Raw genomic sequence first — 15,139 nt, forward strand, 5'->3', positions numbered from 1 at the left:
TAAAACTCTGGTTTTAAACAAGGATCTTGTGGTTTGACTCATCTTGGGAAGCAATGGCAGCAACAAGGCTGGTGCGTTACAAACCCAGGGCAGAGAGGAACACGAGCGCTGAGCGCTCGAAGCTCCATCCCTTTGTATCTTGCTTTCTACCCTGATAAAATGTCTGTGAGCACCCTGGGCCTTCGAAGAAACTTCAAAGGAGGCAGCACACCCTCTCCTGTTAGCAATGAAGGCTGATGAATAATAGAGTGGACCCACCCACTTGTGCTTTAATCTGTCATGTTCTATGGAAATTAAGCCTTTCTCTTACAAGAAGGCAATTTGTGCTCTTGGCATCCTCAGCGAGAAAGAGCTCTCATCTCTCCTGCTGGATTATTGATACCTTTTGTATTAAGTAATGCAACGTGTAATTGGGCTCTTTGCCTGTTCTGAGCTGCTCCCCAGCCAGCACTCGATAGAACAGAGACCTTTTGAGATGGCGGGAGTAGGTGCTGCCGGCGCCCTGTGCCCAGGGCTTGCCGCTGCCTGCAGGGATGGGGTGGGCAGGGGAGAGCCGCGGGCGCCCGGGGTCTGGCCGGCCGTGCTCCCTGCCCTCTTCCTGCTCCGGCGGCTCGGTTGCAGCCAGCCTTCCTGCAAAACCCTTTGAAATACCCCTCCTGAGCTTTCCACCTTCCTCTCCTGCCAGGAAAACAACCCTTGGTGCTGGATGAGAAGCAGCCCCTCTCACCAGCCCCCCAGGGTGCTAAGGAAGCACATCCCTGGTAAACAGTTCACCCAATTGGGACACAGGTGTGAGCCCAGCTGGCACGGGCAGGTGTGTTTTCCTTGTGCTGAACTGGGGTTATAAACAAGCAGGGAGCTCAGGCCATCCTGCCTTGCCCTGCTGCAAGCTCCCCTGGTGAGAAAGGGCTCCTTGTCTGGGGCAGGCACCTGAGCCAAGCCGGGGAGCGTAGGGCTTCATCCTCCTCCTGCTCCATCCCTCGGCTTGGGGCAGTGGGCAGAGCTCCGGGCAGGCATCCTGCCCACCGGCCGTCGCATCTCCTGCCAGCCAAAACCCACCGGCTGCCTTTGAAGAGGTTGCACCTGAAAGGGGAGATGGAAGCTAAGGGCAGGCAGGAGCCAGGAGGCTGCCCAGCCCTGGGGAGCGGGTGGCCAGTCCCCCCTGTGCTGTGGGTTGGGAGGGGAGCCAGGACCCTGGCGGGGTGTGAGGAGGAGGTGGAGGGGCTGGGGCTGCTCCCCTGGACCCAGGAGCGTGCTGGGTCCTGGGAGGAGAGCAGCCTTCCCGGGGGCAGCGATGGTGCTGGCCTTGTGGCAAGGGGGGAACAGCCCTCGCCTGTCTGGGGTCTCTACCTAAGGCGTCGGGGTGTAGCCCGGTGTGGCCATGGGATGGAGGGACGTTCGCCAGGCGGGTGTTGGGAAGAATTGCTCTTTCTTCCGCAGCCTGGGTGAGGCTGGAGGTGATGCCAGCATTTTGCATACTTTGAGGAGTGAGGAGTTTCTGTGTATCCCATGATAAATTGTGTCAGGAATGAAGGTGGGGGAGTCCAAAATCAATAGGCTGGGGAAGCCAATGTCAGGGTCACACAGCAGTGCTGCCAGAAACCAGCTATGCTAAATGCTTAAATCCTTCCTTCCGCCGCCTTGGGACCTTCTCCTCTGCTTCAAAGGGAGCCCTTGGAGGCCAAGGAACCACTGACTTTTTTTTTTATATATATTTTTTTTTAGTAAAGGTCAGCCTTTCTGGAAGGTGCGTGTGTGTTTGGGGCAAAGCAGTGTCTGTCCCAGGAGCTTGAGCCATGGGAGCCTGATGGGACCAGGTACAAAGCCACCCGCTGCCCGTGCTCCCTAGCTTTCCATCGAACGCCGCTGCACGCAGGCAGGTTCCTCGCCTCCAGCCCGTCCTGCCTGCGAAGCCAGACTCCAGTTGCTTCCCCTGACGTCCTCCCCGAATCCCACGGGGGATCCACGTCCCAACGCATCTCTGGTTCACGTCAACCGGGAACTCTCCAGTGAGACCATGAACCCCCAGGGCTCTGCTGGGAAGCTGCAGCGGGAAGTGCCTCGCTTCCAGGGGGGCTGGATTTTGGGCTTGGGAAGGGGGGGCAGGACGAGGAGGGAGAGCACCCAGGCGATGTGGAAAGCTTGCCATAAGGCATGGGAAGAAAGGAGCGGTGCCAAACCCATGGGCTCCTCTCCAGCTCTTCAAAGCAAGCACGCCAGTCGTTAGAGAGAGGAGAGGAGAAGGCGGCGAGCTGCAGCTTCCCAGGAGGTGGGGAAAGGCAAGGGGAGGAATATTATATCAAGGGAGGGGAGCTGATGGACTCGAGTCTCCTAAATGAAGGGGAAGGAAGAAAACAAACGTGAGCAGGAAGGTGTAGAAGTCTTTTTACGGGAGAATTTGCAGAATCATTGAGATGCATCATCAGTGGCCAAAAACAAAAGAAAAATTCCTTAGCCCAAGAGATGAACTGCTCTTATTTAGGGCTCTTATTTTGTATTTTGCCAGTGCTGGGCAACTGGGAGAGGAGGAAGGGGAGCAGCAGTGTTTTGATCAGGAACAAACCCTGGCCAAGCCCAACATGTGTTGTTAGAGGCTATGGTTTACATTAGAAAAGGCTCTAATATTGTGCTACGGCTTCTAAGTGCATTTTGATGTGATGATGACTATTTTCAGCTGCGCAAATGGCAGGAAACACAGGCAGGGTATTGAGAAAAAAAGGCCATTTGGCTCCAAGAACAACATCCACCGGTGCTGGCGAGCCCTTGTCAGAGGGACAGCCAATGCTCTCCTCTCTGCCCCCATAACGTGCTACCCCCCGTGGCTTTGGCATCCTACGTCATGGCTGCTGCTGCAACGCTCCTCGTTCCTTTAACGATGATGAGGGTTGCATAAGCAGGAACCGATGCAGATTTGCTGTTGTCTCCTCCCCTGGCTCCAGCTTCCAGAGAGCGAATTATGGTGTGTTCAAAACCCTCTGAGTTCCCCCAAACCAAGCCCCATCCCTGTAATCTGGTTGAGGTCTTGCCGCAGCGGTTGCCGCTAGAAAATCAGCTTCTACCCACAGGGTCTGTGCGGCTGGAGGTAGGGAGGTGCTGGGCTCGGGGTGGGGAAAATGAGGTCCTGGAGAGGAGAAAATGTGATTTTGGGGGCTGGTGGGGAGGAGGCAGGGCCCGGCGCTGCGTGGCAGAAGTGCTGCCTGCCCACTGTGCACCAGGGAGGAGAGATGGTCCCGGGGGATATCCCTGGAGGATAAGACACCGGAGGAGCAAAGAGCACTCATGGCAGGGCGAAGACTGGGATAGGACTGTGATCTGTCCCCAGGCCAAGGGCATGATGGCCAGGGCCTCTCGGAGGCTCCCAAAGTCAATGGAGAGCTGTTCTCCTCCAGCCCCATCCTCTGCTGGGCTTGGGACCGGCGATGCCTCCAGCCTCCTTCCTTCCCCATGGATCGCCTGGCTGCCCCCTCCTCTCAGCCTTTTTTCCCCCCTTCTAGACAAAATAACAAGCTCTCTCCATTTCTGGGACTGCTCCCTTCTTTTCCAGACTTGCCTAGGCTCTTTCATCGCGCCAATAAAAAAGTAAATGCATCACACGTTGGCCGGGGAGAGCGGAAACCCTTAAACATCTAAGAGGCGAGAGCGACGCGCTGTGTTTTTTTGAGGCCGGGCTAAGCTCCCCGATGCCCTGTTAGGTCAAATGTCTTGCTCTGAAGAAGGAGAGAGGGGACTTATTAAAAACCTTTCATATTTCTTGTTTTTAAGGTCCTGTTTCGGGAGGCCGAGGCGTGAGCAGGGCTGCCGAGGGGGAAGGGCACCGGGCTGGCGGCATGCAAACAGATTGTGCAATATTTGCCTTGCACAGAGCTCCCATTGTAAAGCCTGGGAGTTCTGCTTTCAATAATTCCCCTGCCATAATGCCCCATTGATGGGGAGAAAAAGGCAGTATTGAGGGCTGAAGGGGCTCTGGCCCCAGGAAGGGTTAAAAAATAAAGAAAAGGGGAAAAAAAAAAAAAAAAAAAAAAAAAGATTTGAGGCTTAGTTTTAAACTTTGCTGTGTGGCCCTCGTGGCAGATCGCAGCCGCTGAGAAATATGCGGAGCCTGTTTGCATAACCCTGTTTGCAGCGAGGGCTTTCGAAGCCAAAACGCAAGTGCGGCCAGAGCCGGGGGGCGGTGGGGAGAAAAAAGCAGGAAAGGCTGTGATTATTTTCATTCTTGCCCCAGGCCACATAAAATTAATAAAAATAATATAAAAAAAAAGTAATATTCAAATATTTGGTTAGAGAACCAGCTGTGCAAATGTGAGGAGCTGTGCCAGCTGGAGGGACATGGAGGGACCTGGCCCGGGCACTGGTCAGGGTTTGCTGCCTTGCAGGTCGTGCCGCAGGGCTAAAAAGCACCAAAAAGGAGCATATTGGGCTTTGGGTGATGGCTTTACTCTGGCTGCTGTGTGATTTCTCAGCGTGGGGAGCTTGGTCCCAGCTGGAAAGTGTCCGCAGGCACGTGGAAGCGCTGGGTTGGGGTGCGGGTGGGTGATGCTTTGCCCACGGAGCAGCTGCGGGCCCCGCAGCCAGCACCCGGCTCACCCGACGGGGCTCCCCATCGCCTTGGGTTCGGTCACAGATCAGGCTGGGAGGGAGACTGAGCATCTTTTCTTGCAGCAGCTGATGCGACGGGGAGGAGCGGGGCTGTCCTCGCCTGGGCAGATGCAGGACCGAAGCAGGCAGGGTCCACTGGCTCGCTCAGCATCCACGGCCAGGCCAGCTGCCAGGGGAAACCTCCCCATTGTGCAACGCGCCGGAGCTCTCCAAGGAAGCTCCTGGCTCTTGAGACATCTTTGAGCGAGGCTGAACGAGTGACTGCCTTGAATTAAGAGTGGTCAGGAGGGGGATTGCTGCAGGCCCTGAGTACTTTTTCCATCCCTAGACCTTGTGATGCATTAATCACCCCCAGAGCAGCCTCTCAGCCGGCTGAAATTGTCCTGACCCTGAAACTCCAGAGTTGTCATTTCTTCCTCTCCCTCCCTCCTCCTCCTCCTCCTCCCTCCCAGCCGCTCCCAGCTCCTGCCTCCCCTTCAGAGGATTTCAGTGGGGCTGGTTTGAGGGTCCCACTGCACCCCATTTCTCCTGGGGTCTAGAGCGGTTTCCCCATACCCCTCGCTACTTTTCACCTTTTTATCATTTCTTGGAGGAGAACCAGGCTGTGCATCCCCCTTCCCCAGGAGGTGTCCGAGTGCTGCTGGGACCCCGCTGCTGTCCCCGAACCATCAGAGCAGGGTCGCTGCCAACAAATCCACTATTTATTCACCCTTTGGCTCTTGGAAAACCTCACTCCTACTGCCCACCTCCCGCACCTCCCTCCGCGCTCAATCCTCCGGCCCCAAACACGACACAGTTTATCAGCGGTCTGTGCTGCCTTAAACATCTGCCGCACCTCAGCCCTGACATCTCCAATTTCCTCTCTAATCTGTCATCTTCACCCAAACCGACTATTATTTATTATTTGGAAGGAGCTGTGATTATAATCCCTGGCGATAACTCTGTCTCCGGTCCAAGGTGTGCATGGAGCCATGTGTACGGGGCCGCAGGTCGGGGTGCTCGGGGAGCCCCACAGCCCCAGGTAGCTCAAGGGGGGCACAGAGAGATCTCCCCGGGCTGCAGGGGTCCATCGGGAACAGTGGAGGAGCACACAGGACCCAGGAGTTGGGGTCCCAAACCACCCCCCCACCTCTATTCCCTTTCAGTCAGGTCCAGATTTTTCCAAGAGGAGGGAATTGTTCAAAAAGATGTCAGGGGAGAAGAGGGAGATGTGCAGGAGGCAGGCAAGCGGTGGGAAGGAGCGAGGAGAAAGGAGAAGAGGAGCGGGTGGAAGAAATGAATGATGAACCCCCAGGGATTAATCAAACCTTGCTGAAGGGCTCGACCCAGCCCTGCCGCACTCCTTCGAGCGAGCAGGGGTTTCTGCCAGCAGGGAAAGGCGCAGAAAACAGCTATCCATCCCTGCCTCCCACTCCTGTCCCCCTGCACCCCTCCCTGCACTCCGCAAACCCCCCAAGCCCCGGCTGAAACAGGCTCTCTCCTTGTCCATGTCCTTGTGCCTGTCCCCTCTGCCTGTGTCTAAAGCCAGGAGGGAGAAGCCCACCCACCCTTGCCTTTCCTGGGAGTGGGGACCCTTGTGCTCCCCCCTGCCTGCTCCTCCACAGTGCCTGAGGTGCCGTGGGGTGGGCTGGCGTGGGGCAGCGGAGAGATGTGGGGCGCGGGGGGCTGGAGGCATCAGGGGAAGGGCAGTGCCTGGGGTGGGGAGAGCCCAGAGAGGGGACCCAGGGGAGGGGACATGGAGGGGACCTGGCAGAGGGAAGCCTGGGGATGGGGACCAGTGGGGAGCCCAGGGCAGGGGGCCAGGACCCCTCAGGTCCCCATTGGTACGGTACAAACAGCCACAGGGCTCGGCTCCCAGCTCTACCAGGGGTGGGTGAAGGTGGGTGGGTTTGCGCTACCAAAATCCTCTCTCCTGGGCCAAGTCCTGCCCTGGAGAAAGTCGAGGAGGTGAGATGCATGCCAGGCACGATGGCTTCCTGATGCCTGATGAATGCTGGCCCTGCAAAAGGAATTACACAGGAGCATCGCTCATCTCTCCCAAAAGCTCCCCTGAAGCATCAGGGCACCGACCTGGCCCCTTGTCCCAGCACCCCAAGCTCAGACCAGTACCCCTGCATGGGCAGAGGTCTCTAGTTCACATCAGACCTTGTCCCTGGCTGGCTGTGGCCATGGCCAGTATGAACGGCCCCTCTCTGCCTCAGTTTCCCCACCTGGAAAATGGGTGCAGCAGCACCCACCCCACTCTGTAGTGCTCTGCATGCCCCTGGGTGGTTTTCTTCAATGCTGGGAGTGTCCCAACAAGTTTTTGCAGTGTCCCCTTACCTGGGATTTATTTTATGCTGTGGGGGCTTCAGCTGAGCATCCCACCAGGGCCCTGGCCCACGTGTCACACGTCTTGGGGCAAGCAGGGAGGGAAGTATCGGCAGCTCAGGGAATGCCACGCTTAGGACCCTGCACGCTCCGGGGCTTCCCAGCTTTTTCCTGGAGCTGCTGAGCTGGGAGGGGCCGAGCCTGCAGCTCCCCATAAACCTGGCGGTTTAGCCCACGTCCCGGGCAGATGTTGGGACACTCTGCCTTGGAGCGGAGGGTGGGAAAAGGAGAGGGCGGCTCTTTCCCGGAGGGTGAGGAGGAGAGCTCAGCGCCCCTGGGCTTGAACTTTAGCACCCTCTTCCGCAGGAGTTTAAAGAAAAGGATCGTCGTATCCCAAGTGAGCCGTCCGGACAGCCAGGCAGGCACACGGCTGGAGCAGAGGAGAAGCCAACTACTTTCTCCAGCGAGGTTTTTATAGGATTCTTTATAAAGAAATAACACCGGCGAGAAAACACCAAGAAGCCAGGGAGTGTTTCTAGCGCTCAGGACGCTTGGTGAGCGGCTGTGGGGCTGCCGTTAATCACTGCGAGGAGCCCGTCCTGCCGTGCAGATGTGTTTGATTGGAGCGGCGCGAGGGTTATTTTCTTTTGACTGAAGGCAACCCAGCCCCGGCGGATTAAGCCCTTTGTGTGTGTACGAGTGTGCCTTCATGGGAGCTGCTCCCACAAAACTGGCTGCAGGGGTTTCAGGGACCATCCTCTAGGTCGGGGGGCTCTCCCGGAGGAGGGGGAGTCCTCCTGCTTCCGTGGCTCTGAGACGATGCCGGGTCAGTAGCTCCCTTCGTGGGCAGCGCAGTGTGCTCCGGGATGGCCGTCTATGCCCTCACGGGCTTCTCGCTCGTCAGCCTGCTCAGCTTTGGCTATTTATCCTGGGACTGGATGAAACCCAGTTTGGTGGCCGATGTGGCCACGGACCCCATGGAAAAATCGCTGCCTCCCGCCTTCGCCAGGCCACCCCACATCATCTTCATCCTGACCGATGACCAGGGCTACCACGACGTCGGGTATCACGGCTCAGATATCCAGACGCCAACGCTGGACAGGCTGGCAGCGGAGGGCGTTAAGCTGGAGAACTACTACATCCAGCCCATCTGCACCCCGTCCCGGAGCCAGCTGATAACCGGCAGGTAAGCCAGCGCCTGCTCACACCCCACTCGTGTCCCCCTTTCCGTCCTTTCCTTAGCTCTGCGGGGCTTAACCCCAGCTCACCACTAGACAGATGCCCCAGTGTGTTGGCAGATGATGGAGATCCTCCAGAGAAAGGCATCTTGCTGGCTTTCTCTAGAAGGCTCCCTGGGTAAATGGTTGATTTTCGCATGAGATAAATAGCGGCACATGGTAAGGCCAAAAATGCGGATGCCATTGGGCAACGGACGTCACTTTGGGAGGGGGTGGTCTCTGGCGAGGAGCTGTGTCCCCAGGGCAGTCCCATCCTGCTGTCACACTGGCCCTTGGGGATTTGCTGCTGGGCTGTGGGGTCGAAGGATCATTCTCCCCTGCATCTCCAAGTCCCTTGGACCGTGCTTTTCCTGCTTGCGCGTTCAGTGCTGCACTGGCCAGGGCAGGCTGGATGCTGGTCCGTCACCCTCCTCCATGGAGGCACAGCCAGATCTCCCCTGATCCTGGGCCCTTCTGCCTCCTGGGACAGATGGGGCTTTCCCTGGAGCAGGGCGGGAAGTCAGCACTCACCATAGGAGGCAGATTTCATCAGATCATCTCCTACTGAGGAGTGGGCCCCAGGGAGGTGCCTATGGATGTGGTCACCTACTGCCTGGGGGTGGTGGAGGCCACCGGGGTCCAGGCAAAGGACTCTCTTCTCTCCTGGTGGCTCTGGAGGGATCCCAGGCATCTCCAGGGTGTGCAAAGCAGGAGTGGGCACCCAGGTGGGGCACTGCAAACCCCTAGGGATCAGTGCACAACTCTTGCTTGTGCTGCCCAGCCCTGGCAGAACCTAGCCAGCAACCCTAGGTTGGCAGCAGCGGGGTCAGCTGCTGGTGGCACCCTGGGAGAGCAGCCCAGTGTGCTTTTGAGATGTCTGCTGAGCCCCCTCTCTCTTTTTTTGCATCTGCTTTTGGTACTTCTGGATGGATGAGGAGCTCCCTATCTCTGGCATGGAGCTTGCTCCATGGGGTTGGGCTGGGTGACACAGAGAGCTGCATGCATTTGGGGTCTCTGGTACATAAAGCTCCACCATCTCTCCACCCAGCGCTGCTCCCCATCACCGCTGATTCCTCCTGGCTCTTCCCCGGCAGGTACCAGATCCACACAGGGCTGCAGCACTCCATCATCCGCCCTCGGCAGCCCAACTGCCTGCCCCTCGACCAGGTCACCCTGCCTCAGAAGCTGCAGGAAGCCGGCTACTCCACACACATGGTGGGCAAGTGGCACCTTGGCTTCTACAAGAAGGAGTGCCTGCCCACTCGTCGGGGCTTCGACACCTTCCTGGGCTCCCTGACGGGGAATGTGGACTACTACACCTATGACAACTGCGACGGGCCGGGTGTCTGCGGCTACGACCTGCATGAAGGGGAGGACGTGGCTTGGGACCAGAGTGGGAAGTACTCCACCTTCCTCTACACCCAGCGTGTCAGCAAGATCCTGGCGTCCCACAGCCCCAAGGAGCCCATCTTCATCTACGTGGCCTTCCAAGCGGTCCACACACCTCTGCAGTCACCCAAGGAGTACATCTACCGCTACCGCTCCATGGGCAATGTCGCTCGCCGCAAGTACGCCGCCATGGTGACGTGCATGGACGAGGCGGTGAAGAACATCACCTGGGCCCTCAAGAAGTACGGTTATTACGACAACAGTGTGATTGTGTTCTCCACTGACAATGGCGGACAGACCTTCTCCGGGGGAAGCAACTGGCCGCTACGGGGCCGCAAAGGGACGTACTGGGAAGGCGGTGTCCGTGGCATTGGTTTTGTCCACAGTCCCTTGATCAAGCGCAAGCGCCGGACCAGCTGGGCGCTGGTTCACATCACGGACTGGTACCCGACTCTGGTGAGCCTGGCCAGGGGCAACCTGAGCAACGTCCCAGGCCTGGATGGCTACAATGTCTGGCCTGCCATCAGTGAGGGCAAAGAGTCTCCGCGAACTGAAATCCTGCACAACATTGACCCCCTGTACAACCACGCCAAGTACGGCTCCTTGGAGGACGGCTTCGGCATCTGGAACACGGCCGTGCAAGCCTCCATCCGGGTCGGGGAGTGGAAGCTCCTCACCGGTGACCCGGGGTACAGCGACTGGATCCCCCCACAGACCCTGACCAACTTCCCAGGGAGCTGGTGGAACCTGGAGCGTCTCACTGACGGCCTGAGGAAGTCCGTGTGGCTCTTCAACATCACCGCTGACCCCTATGAGCGCTACGACCTCTCAGACCAGCGCCCAGATGTGGTCAGGACCCTCCTGATGAGGTTGGTGCACTACAACCGGACAGCCATCCCAGTGCGGTACCCTGCGGAGAACCCACGGGCTCACCCGGACTTCAACGGCGGTGCCTGGGGACCTTGGGCCAGCGAGGACGATGCGGAGGAGTGGGAAGGCGTTGGGAAGCCCCTGAAGAGTAGGAACAAGAAGAAGAAGTGTAAGATCTGCAAGCTGCGCTCCTTCTTCCGCAAGCTGAACACCAGGCTCATGTCCAACCGCATCTGACAGGAGACTCCCCCAGCATCGACCCAACCTGGCCAGGGTGGAGCTCCGGACAGCAGTGCCGCGGGGTGGGAGCGAGGGAGAGGGACAGACAGGGAGGTGGCCAGCACCTTCTTGCTTTCCCTTGCTCCAGGGTTCACCCCAAAACACCTCTCCTCTCTGGCTGGACTGGTGGCTGCAGGGAGGTGGTCCCGGTAGGTGAGGCAGGGCTATGTGGGCTCAGCCATGCTGCTCAGCAGTGGTGTCCGAGTCTGCTGAGTTGGGCTGGCCCATGCACAGCGCCTTCCAAAGCGAGAGACCATGTTCTCAAGGACTCTGCAGGCAATTGGAGGCTTTAAGTGTTGGCCATTGCAATGGCAGGAGGAAGCACAGGACCCTGGGGTGGCGATGCAGAGGGGCTGGCCAGGCTCGGCGGCTCTGCCTGCAGGTTGTCCCTCGTCATTGCCCTGTATATACGTGCTCCTGACTTTCTGTGTGCTGCCAGGCAGCTGCCTTGTTTGCTCTTGCTCTGGGAACTCGAGGGCCTGCCCCACACCCAGGTCCACAGCATTTCCCTGTTATACTTCTTTGTGGAAGGATCGATTCCTGACCATGGATGTCAGACCTGACACCACCAAGGCTGGACTCAGCCTTGCTGCTACAGGGACCTCATGTGGGACTGTGGCTTCTCCTCTCTGCTGGCTTGGGGTGCCAGGAGCAGCCCCGGTGAGGAGCTATGGCCCACGGAGATGTGGCTGGAGGCATTCAGAGGACAAATAGTTCTTCACGGCCCCACATTTGGGAGGCAGGTTTGCCGCAAGCTCTGGTGGACTTCAGTGGGTCAGCCACCCAGCAGACCCTTCCATCCACAGTTCTGCCTGGCCAGACCGCCCAGGTGCATGGCTGTCGGCACCTATATGTTCCTCCCCATGCATCCAACCAGCCAACCACCCCAGCTGCCCCTTCCCAGTGCTGGGGCTGTCCCTGTCCCCACGTCCCCGCTGCTGAACCTAGGGCAGAAGGAAGATCTCAAGAAGGTCTCTGCAGAGGCTGATGTGTTGCTCTGTAGCTGCAGGACTTCGAAGCCGGGGGGGGCGGACGGGGACGACTCCCGGCTGCCAGCGCCGCACCGTGTCCCCTCGTCGCAGATGGGCACCGCTCTCCCAGCAGCGCACGCGTAGGGGGGGAAACACCTCCCCATCATCCGCCTGCCATGGGGAGCCAACCCATGCGATTGCCGGGGGCCAGGCAGCTCGGGAGCTGGGGCAGCCAGCAAAGCGCCGTGCCCCCGCGCCTTCGGCGGGGTGCGAGCGTGCGTACGTGCGCTCAGAGGAGAGCTGGCGAGGATGAAAGAGGGTAAATAGCTTTAAAAGCATTTTGGATGCATGGTGCATTTCCATTTACACAATGTGTTTTACATTTCTCCCCACAGGTTTCTCTTGGTGCAGCATGTGTAGGCGAAGGCCCTGCTGTGAATTTTGAAAATAGTTATTTTTGTCTCTGGAAAATGAGGCCCGTTAGGACTTGTCAGCTCTTGGATGAGCAGTGTGGGCTTTTTTTTTTTTTCCCTTTTTTTTCCCCCTTCTCTCTCCTTTGCAAAATAACATTCATTTAAAATCTGTCATTGAAAGATGTGACAATTGGCAGCGTGCACGCTGAATACCTTTCAGTATGCTTTCAAGCCCTGTGTGTGAGAGAGGGACGGGGACGGGAAGAGAATGCAATGACACATTTGTATTTCTTTTTTTTTTTTTTCTTACTCTTAGCTGGATTATTTGGGGGAATTGGGATTTTCTATAGAAACAAAGAAAAAAAAACCTGCTGACAGCAAGGCAGAATAGAGGAGGCCTCTTGTTGCAGCGATGGAAAGGAGTTTGCAAAGCCAGAACGTGGCAGTGTGTGCACTGGTCCCAGCTGCTCCACGCACGCCCATCACCGTGCCGTCCCGTCGGCCTCCCACATCCCTATGGGCATGTCCCCTGCAATGGCATCAAGGCCAGGTTTCACAGGGGGACTCAGCTCCTCCATCAGCCCCATCTCCATCCCCAGCTCCCTTAGCACGTCGCTCCATGGGGACCGGGCCCCGCAGCATCACCCTGGCCGAGGTGAGCCCCGGGAGGATGCTGCACATCCTCGAACTACCTCAACCAGCCAGCCTGGTCCCCCGGGATGCGCACTGCCAGCATGCCCGTCGGCAGCAGGACTGCGGCACTGGCTGCCATTTGGCAAAGCCAACCGGTTGCTGAATATAAAGCAACACTTTGCTGAAGAAGAGGAGGCCGCTGCAGGCTGAGCCAGCACCGGAGGAAGGCAGGGGGTGAAGGCTGCGGGGGGCTCAGGCATGAGTCTCGGCAGAGGGGAAACCAGTGCCGGAGGGAGCGGGAGAGCAGGGCTGGCCGTGGGGCGGCGACAAGGCTCGGGAAACAGCTTTCATTTCCATATTTATATAAACGCATCCAAGTTTAGTCCTTCTTTTAATTTTTTTTTTCTTCAAAAATGGAAATTTCCATGAAAACATGTTTGATTTTTCTCCCTTCAGTTTTACTAATAGCCCCAAGAAAAGGTTCGTCTGGTCTTGCTTCTTTTCCAGTTTCTGATCTGCTGGGCCGATGCTGGGTTTGCACAGTCAGCCTAGCCATAGCATTGGGTCTGTGTTCTTTTTTTTAATTAAAAAAAGTTGCATTCTGAATTTTTACAAAAAGAAACAGTTGAAGGAAAGTCTTAGTCCCCCAAAAGCAAGAGGAAAAGTAGGCAGGAGCATCTCTGGGTGCATGGAGAGCTCAGAGCCTCCAGCCTGGGGACAGCAGTTGTCCTTCACCGCGTTTCCAGTCCTGCTGTATCTGAACCTTGGGGTGGGAAGGGGTGGGTGGTGGCCGCTGCACGGGCTCCCCATCCCTCATTAATGGTCTCTGTGGGGAAAAATGCAGCGATGTGCCAAAATCCCATGTTTCACACAGTTCAAGCCCCTTGGGAGTGCCTGTGCGCTCTGGCTGCCGTGGGGTTAATGCAGCCCGTGAGATGCTGCTGAGCTGGCGGTGTTGCTCCCTGCCCGGCCCTGATGCTGCACCCAGGAGGGTGCACAGACAGGCTGAGCGCTCCCCTCCTTCCCAACCTCCCTTCAAAGAGCCGCGCAAGCCCAAGGCTGCTCCCAGCACCGGGCAGGAGCTGGGTGCAGGATGGGGCCCTGCGGAGGGGACGGGGCAGGGGGATGTGTCTGGGGCCACTGGGGCTCTGGGCTGGGGGGGAGGCGAGAGCAGGGTGGGATGGAGAGGTAGTGTCTGCCTCTCCTCCGTCGGGATGGACTGGCTGCCTCCAATCTGATGGCTGGAGGGAGTCGGAATGGGGATGGGATGGAGATGGTGGAGTTGGGATGGGATAGAGATGGGGAGGGGGGATAGGATGAGGATGGAGATGGGGATGAGGATGGGTGGAGTTGGGATGGGATGGAGATGGGGGGACAGGATGAAGATGAGGATGGGATGGGTCAGGCAGGACTGGGGATACCTGGGAGCTTCTCCAGCCCCACAGGAATCTTCCACCTGAGAGACGGAAGGGAAGAAGCCCAGTGGCAGGAAAGGGGATGGATATCTCAGCAAACTGCCATGGTGGAAGGGTGGCGGGACACCCTGAGCACCTCATCCCGGGGAGAGGGTGCTCTGGACCAAGGTATCTCATGCCAGGCAGTCATGCTCTTTCTCCTTCCAGGGGTCCGAGGACGTGCGGTTTTGCAGAGGTTTCTCCCCTGGCAGAGCCGGTGCGCGATGGCCTCAGGGGGCCGCATGGCGCCTGCTGGGGGTCCCCACGATCCACGGCCATGTCTGCAGGAGGGTGGCCCACGGACCCTGGTGTCGGGGAAAGGGTGGCCTGGGGACACCCTGATGTCAGGGAAAGGGTAGCCCTGAGAACACCCCATCCCAGCCAAAAGCAGTTTTGTGTGGCCGCAGGAGCGAGCGCTGGGGCCCGCAGGGACAGGGCACGTTTGCAAACACAACCCTAAATGTAAATCAGCCCTCCTTACCATGGTATTTATAAACCTTATCTTAAAATAACCCCAAATTCAGCTTCCCAGAGGACAGCAACTGAGCATCCCCCAGACCCCAGCTTGTGTGCGAAACTGTCCCAGTAATTTTGGGATCTCTGCAATATGTAATTGGCAGCCCCGCTGGTTTTGCACGTGTGGCACTGCTGCAAGCTCCCCAAGGCCCATGCAAGCCCCGTCCCCTGGGAGGAGGGGGGACCTGCCGCAGCCCCCCGGGGACACGCTGGTCCTTCCTGAGCCCCGTGGGGCAGCTGCCCATCCAGTGCATTTGGGGTTTGGCATCAGACCTCAGATGCCCATCCTGGGGCAGTCCCATGCCGGGATGCAGAAACTAAATATCTGCAAGTAGAGCTGGAGCAGGCGTGGGGAGAGCAGGAGGCATTTCTGGAGAGGCAGCCAGGTGATGGAGAGGAGCCGCTGGGGATGAAGGTTTCCATCAGGTGGCCAGACCCCAGCATGGCAGCAAGAGAGCAGCTTGGCTCTCCAAAGCCCTGCAGGAGCAAAT

The 15,139-nt window shown here is 58.0% G+C and overlaps 1 protein-coding gene across 1 annotated transcript; it reads left to right on the forward strand.

Moving 5' to 3' along the window:
- Positions 1–7,683: 7,683 nt before the first annotated feature.
- On the forward strand, positions 7,684–11,440 carry ARSI (arylsulfatase family member I). Its single transcript, XM_009466809.2, has 2 exons — positions 7,684–8,092; positions 9,218–11,440. Exons 1-2 carry the CDS (start codon positions 7,773–7,775, stop codon positions 10,617–10,619), a joined length of 1,722 nt encoding a protein of 573 aa, XP_009465084.1. The 5' UTR covers positions 7,684–7,772; the 3' UTR covers positions 10,620–11,440.
- The last annotated feature ends 3,699 nt before the right edge of the window (positions 11,441–15,139 follow it).

Source organism: Nipponia nippon, unplaced genomic scaffold, assembly GCF_047370975.1.
Source record: "Nipponia nippon isolate SJK-2023a ecotype South Korea unplaced genomic scaffold, ASM4737097v1 scaffold_17, whole genome shotgun sequence".
NCBI lineage: Eukaryota > Metazoa > Chordata > Aves > Pelecaniformes > Threskiornithidae > Nipponia > Nipponia nippon.

Coding starts and splice junctions, on each gene's coding strand:
- ARSI (XM_009466809.2), top strand. CDS start 7,773: ATGGCCGTCTATGCCCTCACGGGCTTCTCGCTCGTCAGCCTGCTCAGC. Junction 8,093..9,217: donor AGCCAGCTGATAACCGGCAG/GTAAGCCAGCGC, acceptor CTTCCCCGGCAG/GTACCAGATCCACACAGGGC.